This window comes from Aquarana catesbeiana, linkage group LG13, assembly GCF_042186555.1.
Source record: "Aquarana catesbeiana isolate 2022-GZ linkage group LG13, ASM4218655v1, whole genome shotgun sequence".
Classification (NCBI taxonomy): Eukaryota; Metazoa; Chordata; class Amphibia; order Anura; family Ranidae; genus Aquarana; species Aquarana catesbeiana.
The window spans coordinates 47,927,224-47,952,795 of NC_133336.1; the positions used below are offsets into that span (position 1 = coordinate 47,927,224).

The following is a 25,572-nucleotide window of genomic DNA, read 5'->3' on the forward strand; positions in this document are numbered from 1 at the left end:
CCAGACAAACAGGGGCAAAATATGTATCAAACAGAAGAAAAAGCGCTATAAAACTCGTGACCTATACCCCAGTTGAAGTCTTTGCAGACGAAACGCGTCGGATTTGACATGCTTGCTGAGCCACGAGTTTTATAACGATTTATTCTGTTTATTCCCCTTCAGGGATAGCATTTATTATTGAACCTTTACAGTTGCAGTAGCTCTTATATCTACACTGTATATTACCCCCTTTTTTTTTTTTTTTTTTGGTCCACGGATCATACTGGGTTTCTATAAGAGATAACACTTATTTATATGTGTTCATCATCACCAACTCATATATTCACATTTATATCTCATATTCAGGTGGTGTAACATACTAGCCATCGTACATTGTTTATCCCTCATGGCTTAATATGTGTTATCAGACCCCAGAGTTGAATTTATTTGTTTGGTGTGCTGTATATGTTTTGCAGTTGTAGTCATGCCTATGACTGTCTCTATATATGATATTTATTCATTTCATATGTACTTCAGTTTATGTACAGTATTGTATTCACATTTCAGTTTCACAGTTGTAGTCACATTTATGACTGTCTCTATACATGATATTTAGCCATTTCATATATATTCCAGTCCATGCACAGTATTGTACTTATATTTCACTTTTTATTTGAGTCTTGGGTATTAGAAATATAGTTGATACTTTATCCATTTTTAACTGGTGATGTACACAACTAGGTATGTGTTGAAATGTACATTCACCTCTTATTTTAATATATGTGTTTTCAGATCACATTTTAAGGTTTATGCCATACAGGTTTTTATACACTTATTTGTGTATTCCCTATTTTTTATTTTTTTCTTCACAGCTATCTATACACTTATATGTCTGAGTGTTTCATTAAAACTTTTATGGCTCAGCTTGCCTCCAGATTTTCATTCTGGTTAGGTCTTTGTGCAATAATAGACATCACTAAGCGCCACACTTTTTTGCTTTATTTGTCACCTTACAATTTGTCTAATTGTGTTGGCTGCTCACCACCACAGCTGGCGCGGTATTTCCACCCACTTTTAACTGATAACACACAGCATAGGCAGAGAGCACAAGAAGTTATCAGCTCACTAGATATATGGCTGAATCAGCTGATATATTTTGTAATTCTTCAACAGATTTAAACAAAGTGCTTTTACTTGAATAATTAACAGACCAAAAAGAAAAAAACCAGAAACTTTCCTTGTTAGGGTTTACAACTTCTTCCCAATACAAACCTCCCCCTCTCCTCCATCCTTCCTCTGCTCCTGCACATAATATTTTATAGGTATTTTTTGATCACCTCATTCCCCTGCTGTATAGATTTGAAAAATATTGTCTGGCTACTTCATCAGAATGGACCAAAAGGTCTACTCGGTGCATCCGCTGAAACATGTAAATGTGTTGGAATGGCCTAGTCAAAGCCCAGACCTCAATCCAATAGAAAATCTGTGGTCAGTCTTAAAGATTGCTGTTCACAAGCGCAAACCATCCAACTTGAAGGAGCTGGAGCAGTTTTGCAAGGAGGAATGGGCAAAAATCCCAGTGGTAAGATGTGGCAAGCTCATAGAGACTTATCCAAAGTGACTTGGAGCCAGGGGCGGACTGACCATTGAGCCACTTGGGCACTGCCCGAGGGCCCTGGGCCACTAGGGGGCCCCATCAGGGTTGCCAGCCTCAGTAAAACCAGGGACAGTAGGTATAAATCTGTGTTTTTTTTACATCTGTCTGTGTATACTGTGTGTACATGTATGTGTATACTGTGTGATTGTATACTGTGTGTGTGTATACTGTGTGGCCCCATAATATCTGATTGCCTGGGGGCACCATAATCTCCTATTGCCCGGGGGACCTATGAGTTATCAGTCCGCCCTTGCTTGGAGCTGTGATAGCTGCAAAAGATGGCTCTACAAAGTATTGACTTTAGGGGGGTGAATAGTTATGCACATTGACTTTTTCTGTTATTTTGTCCTATTTGTTGTTTGCTTCACAATAAAAAAAAAAAATCTTCAAAGTTGTGGGCATGTTCTGTAAATTAAATGATGCAAATCCTCAAACAATCCATGTTAATTCCAGGTTGTAAGGCAACAAAACACGAAAAATGCCAAGGGGGTGAATACTTTTGCAAGGCACTGTATATACCATAAAGTGTGTTTTCCTTCAAAGAAGCAGATCCGTGATGAAAGTATAGTATAGGTGGACCCAGTTCTGGTCCTAGGCCACTACCACATTGATAGCGGCAAAAGGAGCGCTCACCAGACGGTACATTTTGGATGTGTACTGAGGAGCGCCTGGTACAAAAGCTCATCTCATTTAAGGGACTTTTTGAAACATTTAATGATTAAAAGCATCAAATACAGACAACACGCTTCAGGGGAAAAAAGACTCTCTTCTTCAGGGCTTTTATATTCTGCCTCAACTTGATGGGGGAATGGTGGTCAGGCACCAGAGTAGAGTTTCTTTCAGGGCGTCTTGCATTAGCAGGGCTGTGAGGTTCTAACAGAAAATCTGTAACTGGGGCTGCAGGGCCACTGGGCCAGATCCTGGAATGGGAGGGTCGACCTCTTCAGTGGGGCCAAGGTTGGGCACTCGCCTCCCACCATCTTCTCCACCCTGCAATGGTGGCTCAGCCTCCGAAGAACATTCTGGCTCAAGTAGCAGTAGATCTCCATCAACGAAACTGATCAAGTCTTCTACAGTCAGTCAGTATTTATAGAATCATGACAGAATGCACTGCAAGGGACCTGTGTTAGGGCTTCATGAAGACTAACGTCTCCTGGCAGCACTAAATGTGATGGTAATTAAAACCAAAGCACCCACTATGTGGATGAGATTTTTTGCAAGTAGGGTGTGATGAAAAGATGGACTTGGATTTAAAGTGATTCCAAAAGTTTTTCGTTTTTGTTTTTTAACCACTTCAGCCCCAGAAGGATTTGCCCCCTTAATGACCAGGCCATTTTTTGCGATACGGCACTGCGTCACTTTAACTGACAATTGCGCGGTTGCGCGACGCTGTACCTAAACAAAATTTATGTCCTTTTTTTCCCACAAATAGAGCTTTCTTTTGATGGTATTTGATCACCTCTGCGGTTTGAAAAAAAAAAAACAATATTTTTTACTTTTTGCCATAATAAATATCCAAAAACAAAAATAAAACAAATTTCTTCATCAGTTTAGGCCAATATATATTCTTCTACATATCTTTGGTAAAAAAAAAAAAAAAATCGCAATAAGCATATATTGATTGGTTTGCGCAAAAGTTATAGCGTCCACAAAATAGAGGATATATTTATGGCATTTTTATTATAATTTTTTTTTTTACTAGTAATGTCAGTGATCAGCGATTTTTAGCGGTACTGTGACATTGCGGTGGACAGATCGGACACTTTTGACACTTTTTTGGGACCATTGACATTTATACAGCGATCAGAGCTAAAATTAGCCACTGATTACTGTATAAATGACACTGGCAGGGAAGGGGTTAACACTAGGGGGCGATCAAGGGGTTAAGTGTTCCCTAGAGTGTTTCTAGGGGGGGGGGGGGGGTGTACTGACAGGGAGTAGAGAGAGATCACTGTTCTTGATCACTAGGAACAGCACATCTCTCTCTCTCCTCGCCCTGTCAGAACGGGGATCTGTTTGTTTACAAAAATAAAAATATAGATTACCGCACTAAGTGAATCAAACAAACCAATGAAATATAAAAAGCAAAAAAGCTGCGGCTTGAAGTAAGATATACACTAAACCAATTAATTAAAAAATAAAGCCACGCTAATATTAACATGCATATAAATGACAACAAGTGAACCAAAATCACAAATAATGAATGAATATAGATTAAAGATAATGAATAAATATAAATGAAAACATATCAAAGTCCTTCAACCGCAGGTGAATGTGCATATCCTGTAGATTGAGACTGGTTGAGACGGCACCCAAACACCACTCAGACTTCTGAACCTCCACCACATAAAATGCGTGCTTACCAGAGGCAAGCTAAGTCATGCTTGTGGCTTACAACCCAGCCAGGGCCTTTATCCAAGGGATGTGAAATGCCGACACACAATGGTTTCTTGGTATGTAGTGGACAGGACACCAATCAGGGATAGGGCGACTCCGTTATCCAGTTGCCATAGACAAGGCAATATTACCAGATAAAAAAGAACTCACCATAGTCTAATATGTAATACACAGATTTGATGAAGATAAAAATTGCACTTACACAGAAGGCATAGAAAGTAACATCAAAATAGTAAAAAAGCCAGCCAGCCAGCGATCAACCGCCCTTAATTTAATTATTTTTTTTAAATTTTTCTGTTTACATTGACAGATCCCCGTTCTGGCTCTCTGTGAAGAGATCGCTGGTGGCCGGCAGACATCGTGGCCACAGGCCACGTGCATCGGCTCTAGCGACACGCCGAGTGCGCGCCTGCTATTGCTTTTAAACCGGCCGACGTACACCTACGGCGATTCACGCAGCCGAGCCAACCTGCCGCAGTATAATGACGGCGGCTGGCCGGCAATCAGTTAAACAACAAACATGTTATACTTACCTACTCTGTGTAATGGTTTTGCACAGAGCAGCCCCGATCCTCCTCTTCTCGGGTACCCTTCCGGAACTACTGCTCATTCTTAGGCTTGATGGGCAGAGATACAAATCCTTTGGCAAGGTCATCCTGATGTGTATTTCATCTCTGTATTTATCTGATTGTCTGGAATTCAGCTTAAAGTGTGTTTTTTAACTGCACAAGAAAATGACCTATTGGAGCCAGGTCTCCATCTTTCCTGCCAGCAAAGACATTGATTGGCAGGATAACACATTAATACTGAAACTTCATGTTGTTAGGAACGGTGACACATTGGTCCATCCTGTCTTTGCAATTTCATCACTTGTTCCCAGACAAATGCCCTTACACTGGCCTACACTTCAGTTAACTATATTTCTGGCCTTTAAAGTGATTGAGAGTTGTAAAGGGAAAAATATTTTTTTTAATAACAAACATGTTATACTTACATGCTCTGTGCAGTAATTTTGCACAGAGCAGCCCCGATCTTCCTCTTCTTTTCCGTGGTCCCCTGCTGGCATCTCTGGCTCCCCCCCCCCCCCCCCCCACTGAGTGATACCATAGCGAGCTGCCTACCATGGGGGCACTCATGCGGGCTTGCTCCTGAGCCATGCTGTGTGTGTCCACCATGAGGCTTGGCCCCGCCCCTGCTCCCTCCTCACTGGCTGTGATTGACAGCAGCAGGAGCCAATGGCTTCCACTGCAGTCTCTGTGCCAGAGAGGAGAGATGCATCGAGCACAACAATGCTGGATCAACACCAGGCACAGGTAAGTATACCTTACCTTACAATTCCCCTTGTATACGCTTGTTTGTTGGATAGTACTTCACCACTGTATGGGTTCACCAAAATATGAACCCATAAATGACCAGTATGGGTGATATGAGAACTAAAGTGCATGAATAAAACAACATATGTGCAAAATCAATTGCTAACGGTCACAATGATCAAAATAGGAAAGTTCAACTGATGTAGGAAAGTCCACCTGTATCCACATCGGAATGTTCACATAACAAGCTGAACACATCTAGTAATAGAAGGTGGGAATCGAGTCTATGCAGGGGAGACAATAGTGGACAATCATCTGCAACGGGTTCACCTGGAGTTGTGTATCCACCACCCAGGGGGAAGGGTAGGTACTCTTTCCGGAGGCTGTGGACTCACATACCAGCGATAGTGAGTCAAACACACTCAGAAGGAAGCTGAACTCTGACGTCCTGTCACCGGAAGTCGTGATGGTATACGTCTCGTCTGATGAATGATCATAAAAAGCATCAAAAAGAGAGATAAAGAACATGGTGTAGATCAAAATAAATGGGCTTATTTTAAATAGAGTATTGACATCCCGAGGATGTGTACAAATAAAATCAATGTGATCACAAAGAAATCCAAAAAAAGGCAAGTGTAATGTGCGGAGCTGACTGGCAGTAATCCGATGCGTTTCGTCCAATAGGACTTCAACTTTAAAGTAAGCCTGTGCCAAGAATAATGATAAAGTGGTGCGCAAACTGTTGGTGCTATATAAATCCTGTATAATAATGCTAATGATAAAATGCTATTGGAATTGTATAGTGAGCACTAGGATGTGTCTGTAGGCTCCCTAAAGCGGGGTTCCCATTTAAAAAAAAAAATTAATTAAAAAAATCAATTGAAAGTCAGCAGCTACAAATACTGCAGCTGTTGACTTTTAATCGGACACTTATCTGTCCCAGGGTCCAGCGATGTGGGGGGATCGAAGCCTCGCTCGTCCCCCCCACCGCTCGGCGGCGCTGGCATTTCAACTGTGGGCGCCCGGCTGTGGCTTCACAGCCAGGCATCCACTGTGCATGCGCGAGCCACACCGCCACTGGCCCCGCAATCATCTGGGACTGGTCACGTGTCTATGAGCTATGAGTAAGCACTTGGCATAAGTGCGAAACGCGTTAGCTGATTGCCTGTACATCATGTCTACGGTGTCCTGTACATGGTATAATCCTGATTTTACAATAAAGAAACTTTTTTGGATAATATCTTCCTGGTGTGCGGCTGTCCGGAATTTCTCGTCTATTCATAGTATGAATCAGCATTAGCCAGCACCTGGGGCTCTTTATCTCTGGAGAGAATCATTCACTCTACACCTGGTTTGGATCCACACTGGTGCGGGGAAAACTCTTGTGTATGATTGACAAGAGGTGGAGAGGTGATCTCCCTTCTTGCGCCGTGGGAAGTGACATCAGGAGCCTAGGCACCGAAGGAGGCAGACTACGAGGGACCCCCTAGCAACAGGCATTTAGAGGTGAGTAAAAAAAAAATTTCTCCAAATGTTTTTTTTTTTTTTTAAGAACATTACTAATTTTTTTTTTTTGGGGGGGTGGAACTCCACTTTAATGCACTTTTATGGGCCCTTATAGGTGCTGCAGTCCAGGAATACGCTAATAAGTATGTAAATAATAGTTAGAAACTAAACCCGTCCTACTTCCAGCTTCTTAGTATTGGTACATGGGAACGATAGTGAGATGGTGGAGGTGGGTAAGGTGGGAAGGAAAAGGGAAACTATTCTCAGAGAAATAAAGTGGCTTGCTGATTCATTGGTGTTGGTAAATCCTGGATACTATCCCTTCATTTTACTGTGTTTCCCAGAGAGACAGCACAACATATGTCCCCAATGGAAGATTTCTCATTACCTCCTGTCTCTTTGACAACTGTATAAAATGTTCAGTTTCCCATCCCTTTCTGTTTCAGTGACAATGGTCACCAACACAAATAGAGAGGGTAAATCTCCCCGACACATAGCAATTGTTCTGTTGGGGAGATTTTCCTTATTTCTTGTTCCAGAAATGCAACAGGAAGTGAGAGGAAATCTCCCTAAAGTGAGGTGTATTCTAAAGCCCCTTTCACATGAGCATAGCTGCTGACTTGTAGTCTGCTATGGATCACAGCTGTGGTCAGCAGCAGCTGGCTTGTGGTTGGCAGAAGACCATGTGCCTCTCTCGTGTCAGAATGAACAGAATTGGACACAGCTGTGGCGCAGCCCCATGTACTTCTATGGGTGCATTGGCAGGCAGGATTGCCTGCTAAACGTGACATGGCTAATTTTTTTAAATTTAATTTTTGCTGCATTGCGCAAGCACAGCATCTTGGCCATGACAATGTGGATGGAACTGTCCAGCAACCATTTCCGTTTCATGACAGGTAGCTGAGGTGCGCTGAAACGCCCCACAACCAGCTGGTTTTACCGCACTGACATGTCCATGTGAAAGGGGCCTAAAACTTTAGATTTCCACCTTCCTCATTAACAATGGTCACCAGGACACATTGAGAAGGGGAATCTACCTAGAGAGGACACAGATAGCAATAAAAACTTGACATAGGCCCCTAACCCTGTACAGTGTCTTGCGAAAGTATTCGCCCCCCTTGAACTTTTCAACCTTTTGCCACATTTCAGGCTTCAAACATAAAGATATAAAACTTTAATTTTTTGTGAAGAATCACCAACAAGTGGGACACAATTGTGAAGTGGAACGAAATCTATTGGATATTTTAAACTTTTTTAGCAATTAAAAAACTGAAAAGTGGTGCGTGCAAAATTATTCGGCCCCTTTACTTTCAGTGCAGCAAACTCACTCCAGAAGTTCAGCGAGGATCTCTGAATGATCCAATGTTGTCCTAAATGACTGATGGTGATAAATAGAATCCACCTGTGTGTAATCAAGTCTCTGTATAAATGCACCTGCTCTGTGATAGTCTAAGTGCCGGTTCACACAGGGGCGGCACGACTTGCAGGTCGCCTCAGCGAGGCGACCTGCAAACGACTTCCGAGGCGACTTGCAAAACGACTTCTGTACAGAAGTCTATGTAAGTCGCCCCAAGTCGCCCCCAAAGTAGTACAGGAACCTTTTTCTAAGTCGGAGCGACTTGCGTCGCTTCTATTAGAACGGTTCCGTAGCACAGAACGGGAGGCGACTTGTCAGGCGACTAGGTCGCCTGACAAGTCGCCCCTATGTGAACCGGCACTCAGGGTTCTGTTGAAAGCGCAGAGAGCATCATGAAGACCAAGGAACACACCAGGCAGGTCCGTAATACTGTTGTGGAGAAGTTTAAAGCCGGATTTGGATACAAAAAGATTTTCCAAGCTTTAAACATCCCAAGGAGCACTGTGCAAGCGATCATTTTGAAATGGAAGGAGTATCAGACCACTGCAAATCTACCAAGACCTGGCTGTCCCTCTAAACTTTCAGCTCAGACAAGGAGAAGACTGATCAGAGATGCAGCCAAGAGGCCCATGATCACTCTGGATGAACTGCAGAGAACTACAGCTGAGGTGGGAGAGTCTGTCCATAGGACAACAATCAGTCGTACACTGCACAAATCTGGCCTTTATGGAAGAGTGGCAAGAAGAAAGCCATTTCTCAAAGATATCCATAAAAAGTCTCGTCTGAAGTTTGCCACAAGCCACCTGGGAGACACACCAAACATGTGAAAGAAGGTGCTCTGGTCCGATGAAACCAAAATCGAACTTTTTGGCCACAATGCAAAACGATATGTTTGGCGTAAAAGCAACACAGCTCATCACACTCAACACACCATCCCCACTGTCAAACATGGTGGTGGCAGCATCATGGTTTGGGCCTGCTTTTCTTCAGCAGGGACAGGGAAAATGGTTAAAATTGAGGGGAAGATGGATGCAGCCAAATACAGGACCATTCTGGATGAAAACCTGTTGGAGTCTGCAGAAGACCTGAAACTGGGACGGAGATTTATCTTCCAACAAGACAATGATCCCAAACATACAGCAAAATCTACAAAGGAATGGTTCACAAATAAACGTATCCAGGTGTTAGAATGGCCAAGTCAAAGTCCAGACCTGAATCCAATCGAGAATCTGTGGAAAGAGCTGAAAACTGCTGTTCACAAACGCTCTCCATCCAACCTCACTGAGCTCGAGCTGTTTTGCAAGGAAGAATGGGCAAGAATTTCAGTCTCTCGATGTGCAAAACTGATAGAGACATACCCCAAGCGACTTGCAGCTGTAATCGCAGCAAAAGGTGGCTCTACAAAGTATTAACGCAAGGGGGGCCGAATAATTTTGCACGCCCCACTTTTCATTTTTTTATTAGTTAAAAAAGTTTCAAAAATCCAAAAGATTTCGTTCCACTTCACAATTGTGTCCCACTTGTTGGTGATTCTTCACAAAAAATAAAAATTTTATATCTTTATGTTTGAAGCCTGAAATGTGGCAAAAGGTTGAAAAGTTCAAGGGGGCCGAATACTTTCGCAAGCCACTGTATATGCACATTAAACGTTACTTTTACATCAGCCTTTTTCAACCAGGGTTTCTCCTGATGTTGCTAGGAGTTCCTTGAGCAATGAGTAAATGGTGAAATGAGCTCCCACCTACACTGACCAAAAATGCAAGAGGGCACCTCTATATTGCCCACTAATGTTGGGGAACAATACAGTTTTTATTGTCTGCATTTCTTTGCTGTTGTTCAGAGCACAGGGGGTGTAAAAAATATACATCTTCCCTTGTTTAAAGCGATAGGTAAGCCATGTAAATGATTTGTATATATAGAATGTTCTACATTTATGTGATCACCCAAATATATTGTGAACTGTAGGTAAAATTATTTTTAGCAGGGGTTCCTCTAGACCTGCAAAATTTTTTAAGGGTTCCTCTGGGGGTAAAATGGTTTGGAAAGACTGCTTTACATCAACCATCAACTGATAAGTAGAGGCTTGGCTTCAGTTGCGCTTCCAGCCATTGGAAGTAGAGACGTTTTATCCAAGGTTTTATTTTTTTAATTTGGAAACGTTGGTTTAGTTTTTTTCAGGATTACATCTTCTGGGGGGAAATTTTGGCATGCATGTTCTTCCACGTTAAAAAATATCCCTGAAATGTTTTGTTTTCAAGGTATCGAAGGCAGCAGCAGACTTGATGGCCTACTGTGAAGCCCACGCCAAGGAAGACCCATTACTGACCCCAGTGCCTGCTTCAGAAAACCCTTTTAGAGAGAAGAAGTTTTTCTGTGCCATCCTGTGAAGTGGGAGTGACGCCTTGCACCACCAGGCTTTCCAAATGGCAATTTTAGAATTTTTAACACCAAGAACTCCTTATACAGTCTGCAGAAAAACAGCAACCGCATAACAACAAATAATACATAATAGCTGGAAACTCGGATGCCCATGTGCACATACATGGCACCCATTTGGAACAAGACAAAGTTCTTGCGACAAAACTTGCTGTCTTTTTCCAGGTCGTAGAAAAAAAAAAATGTAAAGTATAAAGCTTTGTGACACTTAAGTTAAGATCCTGTTTCTTTAGGTTTGTTTTTATTATTATAATTATTTTTTACCATACTGTTTTGTTCCTGATATTCTGTTATTTTAAAAATGTTGAGGTTTAAATTGTCATTACTAGCAGCAGGAAAAAACACATTTTACAACGGTGTTTATATGTCATATTTTGATATTGTGCATTGTTAGAGTAGCACAACAATTGTTTTCACAATTGGGATGGTTTACACAAATAAATTTTCACAGCACGTACTTAGGGACTTTACAGGATGCCACCTTTCACTAATGATATTGCTATTTTTTTGTTCATAAAGTACAGGGGAGTCTGACCACAATTTTTAATATTTTTGATGTAGTTTTTGATTCTGCAAAAAAAAAAAAAAATATTGTCTAGTGCCATAATTTTTTTTAATATAAATTTGTAGAAACTTTACAAGGCATTCTACATGGAAGTAAAACTATTCACTTTCCACATAGTGTAATAAGCTGCAAGTAATTGTTACTCTGCCATTGTGATTTTGTAATAGATATAAATGCAAAGAAAGATGGGATTAAATAATGAACGCTATGTTAGATTTTTGAGTATTTTTAAGCCTTTCTAAAACAAGCATTACCCCAGACTTGTTTAAATGGCATCTATTTTCATATGAATGCACCATGGCAGTTTTAGGATAGTACTGTCCAATTTAGACATTTAAGGCCAGGGTCCTTCCACAGTTTTGAATTTGTTTTTAAAGCTGGGCTCCAGGCCAATGTTTAAATAATATAAGTTATATGAAATGCATATATGGGAGCTGTTTTACCTCCCAAATGATTTGAAATATTATCCATCCATGTCTGAGATATACTATATGGTCAAGCATTTGTGTAGACCTAAAAAATTGGACCTACTATATAACCAAATGTCTGTAGACCCCACTCCAAACTGAGTTTAGCTATGTAGCGTGGACCCCTTATGGGCCCCGTAGATTTGTCCCAGGTTCTCTTCCCGTGTAGGTGTAAAGGCAGCCAGACACAAAGCAGCATAAACAGTCTCACAACTCAAGAACCAGGCTCGGAATGTCTTTTTAAGATTTAATGCACAATTAACTTTCTTTGATAGGATGCAAGGTGAGCTTTAGGATACTACAGAATTAGTGCACTAAGTAAGCAGAGGACACTCTTGGTTTTGTCTACACTCTTCAGAACAATTCTCCTCTTGGCAGATCATAGGAGAACAAGCAACCCTGGGACTCTGAGCAAAGGAATGGTTCCAAATCACCAAGACTGGAGCAGAAGCTTAAATGGTTAAAGCAGCAACAGTCACTAAGTTCTCACACTCTGGACTATACTGTCCCTATGTACTTGGATGCCTCTGTCCAATACTGGGCAGACACTTCTCCTGTGAACCTCCAGGCCAAATCCTCAGTTAACCCCCTTTGAATTGGCTCTAGCTCCTTTCAGAAATTAGGCCCTTCAGCTCTCCCTGAGCTGGGACCTCGATGAACTTCTGCAACCTTCAGGCCAAATCCTCAGTTAACCCCCTTTGAATTGGCTCTTGCTCCTTTCAGAAATTAGGCCCTTCAGCTCTCCCTGAGCTGGGACCTCCATGAACTTCTGCAAGGATGCTGCCCAGGCTCAGATCTTCTCCTGGACAAGAACCCTGCTGCTCCAGGCCCCAGACTATTTATTAAATCCTCAGCCCCCTACTGGGCATCCTCTCCCCCAGTGATTTGTTGAGACCACATGAATATTCAGGCCCAGTGTCTGCCTCTTCCAACCCACTACATTCTAGAATCTCCTAGAAGGCAGGGGGAAACAGTTGAGCCTGCAGCCAGGGAAACCCAGAACAGCCAAAAATAATCATACACCGCTCCAATGATTACAAAGCAGGTAAAAAAGCTAAATTTACCTGAACCTCTCTAGCAACTTACTCTAGGAGGGTGCAACAGGTGTTACTGCAAAAGTAAAAGGTACTTTTGTTACTACAGCAAAGACATTTTAGACAATTGTGCACTTCCAACTTTATGGCAGTTCCTGCACAGTTTTACCCTATAAAATATGGTCTGACAAGTACAATTTAAAGGAACTTGAGTGGCCCGCACAGAGCCCTGACCTCAGCTCTACTGAGCACCCAAATCATTTGTCAAGGCAATTTCGTGCAGCACACCTAATCAGTTCCCAGTGCTGGTTCTCTCAATGTCTGAGCTCTCCTGTACAGGCAACAGGCTGATATCAAGTCAAATCCAGATTCTTACATTTAAAAAAAAGTTTCAATGTATAATATGTATAGACGAATACACACCTGCATTAACTAGTGTTTTTTTTTTTTTTTTTTTTTATATCTGGCTGGAGTTCAGCTTTAATAGGGCATTCACACCTGCAAATGCACCCGCACTCCGATTAGATGTGAGAACCCAGCAGGATCTCCTACGACTACTGCCTCCCATAATTACACTATATTACCAAAAGGAATGACATCCCAGTCTTAGTCCATAGTGTTTAATATTGAGTTGGCCCACCCTTTAGAGCTATAACAGCTTCAACTCTTCTGGGAAGTGTGTCTATGGGAATGTTTGACCATTCTTCCAGAAGTACATCTGTGAGGTCAGGCACTGAAGTTGGACGGGAAGGCCTGGCTCACAGTCTCTGATCTAATTCATCCCAAAGGTGTTCTATCGGGTTGAAGTCAGGACTCTGTGCAGGCCAGTCAAGTTCCTCCACCCCAAACTCGCTCATCCATGTCTTAATGGACCTTGCTTTGTGGCACATGTTGGAACAGGAAGGGGCCATCCCCAAACTGTTCCCACAAAGTTGGGAGCATGAAATTGTCCAAAATGTCTTGGTATTCTGACACCTGAAGTATTCCCTTCAGTGGAACTAAGGGGCCAAGCCCAAACCCTGAAAAACAACCCCACACCATAATCCCCCCTCTACCAAATGATTTGGACCAGTGCACAAAGCAAGGTCCATAAAGACATAGATGAGCGTCTTGGGGTGGAGGAATTTGACTGGCCTGCACAGAGTCCTGACCTCAACCCGATAAAACACCTTTGGGATTTTTTAGAGCGGAGACTCCGAGCCAGACCTTCTTGTCCACATCGCTTCTGGAAGAATGGTCAAACATTCCCATAGACACTCTCCTAAACTTTGTGGACAGCCTTCCCAGAAGAGTTGAAGCTGTTATAGCTGCAAAGAGTGGGCCAACTCAATATTGAACCCTACGGACTGTGTGTGTAAAGGCAGGTGCCCTAAAACTTTTGATAATATAGTGTATTTGTGGCCACTTGCATGTAATCTCTCATGCAGTGATCAGCCTTGGACACAGGTAGTCTGCATCCAGGGTCAATCACTTGCATGAGCGATTACATGCTACGAGAGGCAGCAGCTTGCCATTGCTTTCATATCGGGCTGCTCTAGCCTCTCAGTTAATCACAGGAACCCCAGTTTAACCCCACATTTAATCGGTGTGCCAGTACATTTGTAGGTTTGAATGCACCCTAAAGGTGCATTCACCTTTAGCATAGTATATACGGTACAATTGCTACGCAAGCCATGTTGTAATTGAATGTTATTAAAAATTACCTTTCCTTTTCAATCTGCAGCCGCTGTAATTTCCTGTAAATTTCAATGCAATATGGCAACCTGAAGGGATTCAGTACACAATTGGTTTACAGAAAACTCCCAAAAAATGTGATTTCCTGCTCGCTCGTGTGATTGGCTCACTGATTTTCCTAGAAGTCTGCACTAAGATACAAGTCAGATTTTAGGCACCCCCTGTGATAGAAATGTAAAGGGTAACCACTTTCGTGCAGGAAAAAAATAGCAAACAAACAAAAAAAATAATATAGCATATACAATTGCGATACAAGTCATTGTGATTGAATGTTATTAAAAATGACCTTTCCATTTCAATCTGCAGCTCTCTAATGTTCTGTGAAATGCAAAGCAATATGGTTACCTGGAGGAGCTCTGTACACAGAAGCTGTACTTACCACTCCCCAGATATGTCATTTCCTCCTTGTGTGATTGGCTCACTGATTTTCCCAGAAGTCTGCACTAAGATACAAGTCAGATTTCAGGCATTCCCTGCAACAAAAATTTCATTTTTGGTAAGATACTCCCAATAGGAAATCACGTCTAAAGGGATGCAGACCCTGCATTTTTCCTCATTAGTACCCTGCAGGTGCACAGCTGGTTGATAATTATGAGACCTCTCCCATTAGATTCAATGGGCACATGAGCACAGACAAACACACAGGGATTTCTTCAGAATAACAAAAGGTAGGAATCTGCAACAAAGTTTCTCCAAATCCTTGCAATGTTTTTTTTTTTCCTCAACAAAAGTGGAGTTACTCTTTAAGTTTTGGTGAGATACAACCCAAGGGTTTACCACTTCTAAAGGGATGCACACACTGTCACTCATTAGAACACAGAAAGTGCACCAGCTGATTAATAATGAACCAGACCCCCTATTCAGAATCAAGTGCGCTTAGTCTGGTGACACAAAGAGCTATTTCTTCACATCAACAAAAGGCAGGAATCTGCTACAACGTTTGTTAAAATCCCTGCAATGTGCATTGATCACCCAGAGGGGAATGTTTTGGTTTTCTGTTTTTCTCAACAAAGGTGGAGTTACTCTTTAAAAATGAGATCAACAATAACCACAATTTAGTTCCAATATTTGTCAGTGCTAAAATCTGGGATTGTATGTCATCCCTAAAGACCAGAGGTGGACAGCCCTGTTATTGGCAGAGAGCGAGGTACAATTTGTTCCTGTGTGACACTGTGCCCATTATGCCCTACTTATAGCTCATTACCCTCCTAGTTCTGCCATGGTAAGATGCCAATAGGATGGATGAAGAATTTTAAGCCTTAATGTTCCGATTTTAAAGACCTTTGATGGCATTGTGAAGTACCCTTCGTACCTCCTTTAGCATTCATTATACAGTACCTATGACAAAGTCCGGTCCATTTAAAAAAGCTGCCAAGCTGCTGAAACAGCTTTAGCCATTGAGCCTCTCCTACACTGCATTACCAGCTGTATACGGGTGTACCTTGTGTGACGATGGCCCAGAACTAAAGCCAGGAACTTGACCTACCTGCTATCCAGATCATTGTACCATCAATCAGTGTGTTTATTCTTATTTTAGGTTTTTGCAGCCAGATCATTTAATTTTAAATAGGATTAATTATATTTGATGTGATTTCCTATAAACACGGTGGGGTTTATTTACTAAAACTGGAGAGTGCAAAATCTGGTGCAGCTCTGCATAGTAACCAATCAGCTTCCAGGTTTTATTGCCAAAGTTTAAATTGAACAAGCTAAAGTTATAAGCTGATTGGCTACTAGACATGTGCACTGATAAAAAAATTTGTTCGTTTTCTTTTCCATTTCATTTGTTTTTTTGCTTTTTTCAGAAATTCGAAAATTCAGAATTCGAAAATCCGAAAAAAAGAAAGAAAATCAGTAAAATTTGAAATAATAACTAACTAATAAATTATAGGTATTGGAATTTACTTTCAAATTTGGCTGTTTGTGAACGTAACGAATTTCCGAATTTTGAATTTCCGAAATTTCGATATTTGGAATTTCTATATTCGGAAATTCCGAATTTCGGAAATTCCGAATATAGAAATTCCAAATATAGAAATTTCAGATATCGAAATTTCGGAAATTCGAAATTCGGAAATTCGTTACGTTCACAAACAGCCAAATTTGAAAGTAAATTCCAATACCTATAATTTATTAGTTAGTTATTATTTTTAAATTTTACTGATTTTCTTTCTTTTTTTCAGATTTTCGAATTCTGAATTTTCGAATTTCTGAAAAAAGCAAAAAAACGAATGAAATGAAAATGAACAAATTTTTTGTCAGTGCACATGTCTAGTGGCCAATCAGCTTCTAATTTGGACAAAAATTTGGAAATCGGAAATTTGAAAATTTGAAAATTCAGAAATTTGAAAATTTGAAAATTCAGAAATTTGAAAATTCAGAAATTTGAAAATTTGGAAATTAGAAAATTCAGAAATTAGAAAATCCGAATTTTTGGATTTCCGAATTCTGAATTTTCGAATTTCTGAAAAAAGCAAAAAAACGAATGATATGAAAACAAAAACGAACAAATTGTCAAAATTCGTTAAAAAGCTAATTCAGAACTAAACGAATTGCACATGTCTATTGGCTACCATGCACAGCTGAACCAGATTCTGAGTGCTCCAGTTTTAGTAAATCAACCCCATGGTGTCCAGATTATTGAAGGTCATCTAGACTATTTATTGATTATTTGTTTGCTCCTGCAATATTCCCCATGGGATTATGGAAGGTGTGGGCCCATCCAGGGGAGTTTGCAGTGGCTATGAGTCCTCTTGTGGGCTGTGCAGGGCAGATCTGGAAGAAGGGAGGACAGGTCAAGTACAAGACTTTGGGGGTAACAGAAAATGATTATTCAGCGTGATGTATAGCAGCCCCTGGAATTTTTCTTGGCGCTCCTGTTCCTCTTCACTGCTGGAGACAGGGCTAAGGCCTGGTTCACACCTATGCATTTTTTTTTAGTGCATTTTCAGTTTTGTAGAAACAAACTACAGTCCATTTAACATGGTTTCCTATGGGTCACATTCACATCTGTGCATTTTATGGAAAGGGCTGGGGAGCAGCAGGTTGTGTTTTTTGTTCCGTAGACTTCAATGGATCAAAAATTAGTATTGAAAATGGCAAAATGCACCTGGAATATGCATCAGCTGCAACCTGCATAGATGTGAACCAGGCCTAAGTAGGGTTGCCACCTTTTCTTCAAGCCAAACCTGAACACTTTAGCGGCTTGGGAAATCTTTGGGTGCCCCAAGGAGAGTAATAATGTGGTGGGCATAGCTTGCCGTAGTGGTGGGCATAGCTTGCCGTAGTGAACATTAGGTGTAGCCAAATTGCTCCTGCTGACATCATCACCCTGCCCCCCAGTGATGTCAAACCTGCCCCCAGACACCACCCAACAGCAATAGATTTATGTGTGACTATCTTGCTTACTTGGGGAGCCACAGCCCAATCTAAATAATGTGTCTGGGTTTCAGTCTGCCTGAAACCCGGACACATGATTCAAAACCCGGACTGTCCGGGTTAATCCCGGACAGGTGGCAACCCTAGGCCTAAGGCCTGATTTACACCTATGCATTTTTAGTGCTTTTTGCATTTTGCAGATTTGCACTACAGAACATATTCTATAGGAAACCATGTTAAAGCGTTAGTAAACCGCTGGAAAAAACCCTGCAACACAATAGCATAATGTGCTAGTATGCATCGCATACTAGCACATTATAAAATACCTTAGAACGAAGCCCCCGCAGCGGCACCCGGTCACCACTGAGGGGGGCTGACATGTTCCCTCTGCGTCTCTTCCGGGTTTGCAGGCTCTGGTGCTGTGAGTGGCCAGAGCCGCAATGACATCACTCCCACGCACACGCGCAGGATCCGTCCATTCTGGCAAGGAGCTCTGAAGTTCCGGCACGACACGCCAGACCTTCAGAGCGCATGCGCCACTGACGTCAGCGGCTGCATGCAGGGTAAATATCTCATAAACGGTGCAGGTTTAGGAGATATTCATTTTACCAACAGGTAAGCCTTATTATAGGCTCACCTGTCGGTAAAAATCAAATCTTCTAAATGCAAAAAGCACTAAAAATGCAATAGGTGTGAATCAGGCCTAAAGGCCTAGGAATTCAGTCATGTGATATCTACTGGAAAAGAGTTCAGTTTGGGTGAATTTGTACTTTAGTAGATACCATGTGACTAGGTGTCCAGGCCTTGACAACACTGATGCAATGCGGGAAACGCAGCGAATCCTGTGCATTTCATGCGATCTGCTGTGGGTGTCAATGTTGGATTAACGACACCCTGAAACAGCTTGCAAAATGCAGTACGATTGCCTGAATCGCATCGCATGGGTGTGAACACCCAATGCGATGCAATTCAGTTGTAGGGAAAAAAAGGGTCCTGCACCAAACGATGTGGTTTGAGCCATACAAACTGTATGTCTCAAATCACACCGCGCAGACGCATTCCTGTGCGAATGACATGCGGTGTCCAGCATACCTCCCAACTTTTTGGAATGGGAATGAGGGACACCTACTCAGCAAAAGCATGTCGACATAGGACACGCCCTACTGCCACGCCCCCTTAAAGGAGAATTAACCTTAAAAAAAAAGATTAGTTAAACCCACAAGGGCTTTTTTTTGACCACTACTATTCCTTTATATTGGCTTTTGAAATTTACAAATGCAGCAATTTAGAAATCAGATGAAAGGTTTAGCACTGAGAAACACTTTTTGATAGATAAAAAGTGCATTTTATATACAACTATATAGATCAGACCAAAATGAGGGACAAATGAGAAGGAATGAGGGACAGAGGGACATTGCTCCAAATCAGGGACAGTCCCTCGAAATCAGGGACAGTTGGGAGCTATGTGTCCAGCAACGCACAAGTGTGAACCCAGACTAAAAGGCACTTTGAGCAGCATTTTCACCAGAAAAGGTTAGCATTTCAGTCCTTCTAATAGTGTATCTGACTCCATAACAAAAATGTAATATAATGCAGCTTACTAGTCCTTCTTCCTGCATCTTCTGTAATGCGTATATGCGGTGGCAGGGAAAGCAGACCTTATTGCCCAGCCGCTGCACACATGCGTCTATGTGGTTCTGTGCTAAAAGCACGCTCATTGACAACTGATCTCCGTTTGTGATCAGGAGCCAGCGGGCGGGGCCTCCGATCATGTAACTGCCAATGACAGTGGTCATGTGATCCCCCGCCTCCTCCCTTTACCACCCACTTTAAAGGGTCACCTCCAAGAAGTTAAATGTGGTGGTGGAATTTTTCTTTTCTTTTTTTCAGACTAAGAAAATTTTCAGTAACTACAGAAAATACCAGCTGATCCTGCCAGAAGTGTCTGTGAGCTGAAAAGAAAGCACAAAGAACCTTATCTTTAGTGTGTAAACTACTAGTCCCATCAATCCACTATATAATGGAGATGAACAAAAGCTGACATGTTTTGAGTGACAACCATGACTTCCTCCATAGATGCAGTGGAGAAAAAACAAATTGTTGACATAAAAGTCAAAAGGAAGAGTGTTACTGGCAGGACCACCAAGTGAAAATAAAGGCAAAAGACATAAAGCAAAAAAAAAAAAAAAAAAAGTAATTTTTATTCTTATTATTTTTTTTATAAGCATGTGGTTCTTTATTGAGCATAGCAAGAAAATTACATGGTACAGGTACTACAGTGCAATTGTTTAAAATGCATAAAATATGATATATTGGTTTCATGAATGATGTTAAGATCATCTTATTGCTAATAATGGTAATAATCGCATCCTCTAAGGCAGCCATGGACTTAATCTTAGCAGGGGTTCCCCGAGACACCAAAAAATATTGAAAGGGTTCCTTTGGGGTCAAAAGGTTGAGAAAGGCTACTCTATGGAATGATTTGTTACAATATATTAATTTTTTTTATTAATCTTTAGTTTAGTTGTCAAGTTTACAATAAATAAAAGACTTGAGTCATATCCAAATACAAAAATCCAAGTGACCTGAGAGACAGCTAGTGTAGGAATAGGTTTATATGAACTTCAATTAACAAATGGATATTTAATGTATTACTTAACAAAAGCCATATGGATAAAAATATACTCAATTTTTGTTCTTGGGATTAGATGCACTTTAATCAAAAGTTTTCAGAGCATGAGGCTTACACTTTTTTTTTGCTGATTACATTTTGTTTGCTTTTGGATGCTTTCACTCAGCAGTGCAATCACATAGGGATCTATTTTTTTTTTTTAATTGCTGTACAAATGTGACGAGCATTCTTACAGCCACAGCAAAAAAACAAAACATATTTTGTATATTATGATTATTTCCTATCGGAAGCGCCATCTAGTGGCCAGAAAATGTTTAAAAAAAAAAGGAACATACAGTAAAATCTCGGATTGCGAGTAATGTGGTTTACAAGAGTTTCACAATACAAGCCTTTTTATTTTTTAAATCTTGACTCAGTTTGGGAGCGTTGTCTCGCAAGACGAGCAGGATTGAAGCCTCTGGGGTGTGCAGTGCCGCATTTGGCCAGAGGTGCGGGGGCGCCAGTGATGCCCGGAGACACTTGGAGACGCTCGGAAACACTCCCGTTCCCAAGTCTCTCCGAGCGTCTCTGAGTGTCTCTGGCACCCCCCCTCTGGCCACATGCGGTACTGCATTGACAAGCAGTGGCTGTGGAACTAATTATCTGAGTTTCCATTGATTTCTTTGGGGTAAATCGCTTTGATATACGAGTGCTTTGGATTGCAAGGATTCTTCTGGAACGGATTATGCTTGTAATCCAAGGTACTACTGTGCTGCATTATGTCCACTAGATGACGGTGATGATCATAGGAAATAAATCTATTAGACAAAATATGGAAATTTTTTTTCATTGCAGCTGGTAGAATGTTTATCACATTCGTACAGCAATTTTTTAACTAAAATTTTTAAAAATAGACCCCATAGTGTGCACCAGTGTGTGCATTTCTAAAAACAAAACAACAGAGGCCATCTTTTGTAAATTTAGCTCAGGGTAACTTGTAAATCTCTTTAAGACGGTCCCTTTATGACCTCCTGCAGAGACTTTTGCTACAGCAGACCATACTCTGTGTGTGTTTTTTGCCTTAGTGCGGTTCATTGAGTTTTTGCCATTTTTTTTTTTTTTTCCAAACCTGGTCAAGCATTCATTGAACACATTGCAATGTACAGGGTACTGAATGCCTTCACCGAGGTTTGTCTGCTCACACAATGGTCACTGGCACTGATGTGCTGTCCCCTCGGCTGTCATTGGAGGCCCTTTGGGCACCACGGGGGTAACAGAATAGTCCTTCTGGTACTCCACTCTGCTTGCCTCTATCATTAAACCTATTTTCTTCATAATCTCTTGCAAGTTTCGGAGTCATTTTATTATACTGTACTATTCTGGTGAATCTGTTTTCTTATGTTTTGGTAGAAAGTGGGGAAAGTGGGTATGTTTAAAGCAAGAGAAGGTAGCCATGTGGTTTGCAGATCACTATTGCATCTAATAAAAAAGAAAAAATCCTAGCTGACATTGAACATTTTTGCAATTGGAAAGTGTAAAAAATTTACTAGAGATGTAAAAGAAAAAAAAAATTAAAGGGAAATTTATGTTGGAAAACTGTGTTTTGCAGCATTTTTCATACAATACTGATGTACACTTTCTTTGTCAAGCTCTTCAAACTTTCTATTTTTAGATTGTTATAATTTTTTTTTTGTCATTTTACTGCCACCTACAGGTTTTAGACATGTACTACAAGTATCTCCTAATGGGAAAAATTGTCATCTGTTGCTCGGCCTGGTTCACACCTATGCAGGTTGCAGTTTGCATATTCCAGGTGCATTTTGCGTTTTTCAATAAACATTTTTGATCCACTGAAGTCTATGGAACCAAAAACCAGAAAAAAGTCCCTGGCCCTTTCCATAAAATGCACAGATGTGAACTACATCCATAGGAGACCATGTTAAATGGACTGTAATGCATTTCAGCAAAATGGAAAATGCACTAAAAACTGCATAGGTGTGAACCAGGCCTGAGAGTGGTTGATTTACTAAAGCTGGAGAGTGCAAAATCTGGTGCAGCTGTGCACAGAAACCAATCGGCTTCAATGTTTTTTTTTTATGTCAAAGCTTAAAGTGTTTGTTACCCCAACACTTCATATTCCCGATATATGTGTCTGCTGTACCATGTACTTGTATGAGAAAGTATCCTGTTCTCTTTGTATTGCTTCCTTTGTGTGAAATCCCTGGTGATCCTACCAGTCCCTCTGCTTTCCTATTAAAAAACTGACAACACTAAGCAGGAGAGCACAACGTGGTCAGTTCTCTAGCTATGCTGGGAACTCAGTTTGCTTTCCTCCAATGCTCAGACTTGTTCTGATATGTCCCCACTGCACAGCCATTCACTGGGAAGATCAGTGTGCTACTGCTTCTCCTCCCCGCCCCAGTTCTTATGCAGCTGAGAACAGAGAGAATGTGATCACTTATAAGAAGGGAAAAAAGGTATTGATTATACTGTATGTTTTTATATCTATACAAAAATGTTTTGCCTTTCATTTCCATTTTAAAGTAAAAGGGTTGTTTTACAAGGTGATCGTTTACACTCACTTTCAGGCCTGGTTCACACCTATGCAGGTTGCAATTTGTATATTCCAGGTGCATTTTGCATTTTTCAATACATGTTTTTCATCCATTGAAGTCTATGGAACCAAGAACCAGAAAAAAGCCCCTGGCCCTTTCTATAAAATGCCCAGATGTGAACTACATTTATAGGAAACCATGTTAAATGGACTGTAGTGTGTTTCTGCAAAACTGAAAATGCGCTAAAAAATGCCTAGGTGTGAACCAGGCCTTAGTCTAGGTTCACCTCTATGCTGCTGCTCTTGATTCGTGTTTTAGGCATGTTTTGCAGTGCGTTTTTGCATGCAGTTTTCATGAATTATGCATTTTATGTTTTCTTTTTTCCCACTATAAATGCACTGTAAACACACTGTATATAGCTGATTGCTAAGCAGGGGGCCGGGAAGCCAGACCGCCGCGTCCCTAACAACTGATGAGTCATCAGCTGTCAGCGGGCTGAATGAAAAAAAAATTGCAGGCAAAAAAATTTTAAAAATGCAAATATAACGGCGTGGGTTCCCCCCCCCGTGTCTCTACCATGCCCTTCGGGTCTAGTATGGATTTGGAGGGGACCCCCCCACGCCCAAGTTTAAAAGAAAATGGCATGGACCATAGGGTGAGTACATGGATTGAAAACTGGCTACAAGGGCGAGTTCAGAGGGTGGTGATAAATGGGGAGTACTCAGAATGGTCAGGGGTGGGTAGTGGGGTCCCCCAGGGTTCTGTGCTGGGACCAATCCTAATTAATTTGTTCATAAACGACCTGGAGGATGGGATAAACAGTTCAATCTCTGTATTTGCAGACGATACTAAGCTAAGCAGGGCAATAACTTCTCCACAGGATGTGGAAACCTTGCAAAAAGACCTGAACAAATTAATGGGGTGGGCGACTACATGGCAAATGAGGTTCAATGTAGAAAAATGTAAAATAATGCATTTGGGTGGCAAAAATATGAATGCAATCTATACACTGGGGGGAGAACCTCTGGGGGAATCTAGGATGGAAAAGGACCTGGGGGTCCTAGTAGATGATAGGCTCAGCAATGGCATGCAATGCCAAGCTGCTGCTAATAAAGCAAACAGAATATTGGCATGCATTAAAAGGGGGATCAACTCCAGAGATAAAACGATAATTCTCCCGCTCTACAAGACTCTGGTCCGGCCGCACCTGGAGTATGCTGTCCAGTTCTGGGCACCAGTCCTCAGGAGGGATGTACTGGAAATGGAGCGAGTACAAAGAAGGGCAACAAAGCTTATAAAGGGTCTGGAGGATCTTAGTTATGAGGAAAGGTTGCGAGCACTGAACTTATTCTCTCTGGAGAAGAGACGCTTGAGAGGGGATATGATTTCAATTTACAAATACTGTACTGGTGACCCCACAATAGGGATAAAACTTTTTCGCAGAAGAGAGTTTAATAAGACTCGTGGCCACTCATTAAAATTAGAAGAAAAAAGGTTTAACCTTAAACTACGTAGAGGGTTCTTTACTGTAAGAGCGGCAAGGATGTGGAATTCCCTTCCACAGGCGGTGGTCTCAGCGGGGAGCATTGATAGCTTCAAGAAACTATTAGATAATCACCTGAATGACCGCAACATACAGGGATATGTAATGAAATACTGACACATAATCACACACATAGGTTGGACTTGATGGACTTGTGTCTTTTTTCAACCTCACCTACTATGTAACTATGTATCCCCCAAAATCCATACCAGACCATTACCGGAGCATGCCGTCTTGTAGGTCAGGAAAGGGAGGGCACGAACCATATCAGGCTGCATGCCCTCAACATGGGGGGGGTGGGTGCTTTGGGGCTGGGGGGCTACGTGCCCCCCCCACCCCAAAGCACCTTGTCCCCATGTTGATGAGGACAAGGGCCTCTTCCCGACAACCCTGGCCGGTGGTTGTCGGGGTCTGCGGGCGGGGGGCTTATCGGAATACGGAAGCCCCCATTAACAAGGAGGTCCCCAGATCCCGCCCCCCCATGTGAATGGGTATCGGGTACATCGTACCCCTACCCATTCACCAAAAAAACTGTGAAATGTTAAACTACAAGAGTCAGTTTTTGACAAGCCTTCCTATTAAATAAGAAGCCTGGTGCCATCTTCTCCCATGGAATTTTCTTCTTCCTCGCCACCTCCATCTTCTTCTTCCTCGCCGTCTTCTACATCGCCGCCGGTTACCCACTAAAAAACAAAAAAAAAGACAGTTTTTGTCCTGAAGCTGTCTTTCTCCGTTGTGAGTTTCCCGCTGCCTGGCACCTCTTATATAGGCATGGGGCGTGGCCATCCAAAGAGTCGCCCGGAGAGCCTTGCCCTTGTGACGTCACTGTTTTTTTTATTTTATTTTTTGCACTCAGCCTTTAGCAGGGAAGCCGCTGACAGCTGATGACTCATCGGTTGTTAAGGACGCGGCGGCTGGCTTCCCGGCCCCCTGCTTACCAACCAGCTATATACAGTGTTCAAATAAAAACCACAAAACGCAAAACACATCAAAAATCGCATCACAAACACAACACTTGCGTTTCTGGTGCGGTTCCATTG

The 25,572-nt window shown here is 41.7% G+C and overlaps 1 protein-coding gene across 3 annotated transcripts in view; it reads left to right on the top strand.

Annotated features, from left to right (window-relative positions):
- GNG2 (G protein subunit gamma 2) overlaps window positions 1–14,427 on the top strand; it is a 140,108-nt gene extending 125,681 nt beyond the window's left edge. For all 3 annotated transcript variants that reach the window (XM_073609906.1, XM_073609904.1, XM_073609907.1), the window contains exon 4: window positions 10,468–14,427. In XM_073609906.1, the coding sequence (XP_073466007.1) occupies window positions 10,468–10,596 (129 nt within the window). In that variant the 3' untranslated portion in view covers window positions 10,597–14,427. The remainder of the gene's footprint in view (window positions 1–10,467) is intronic.
- Window positions 14,428–25,572: the final 11,145 nt, after the last annotated feature.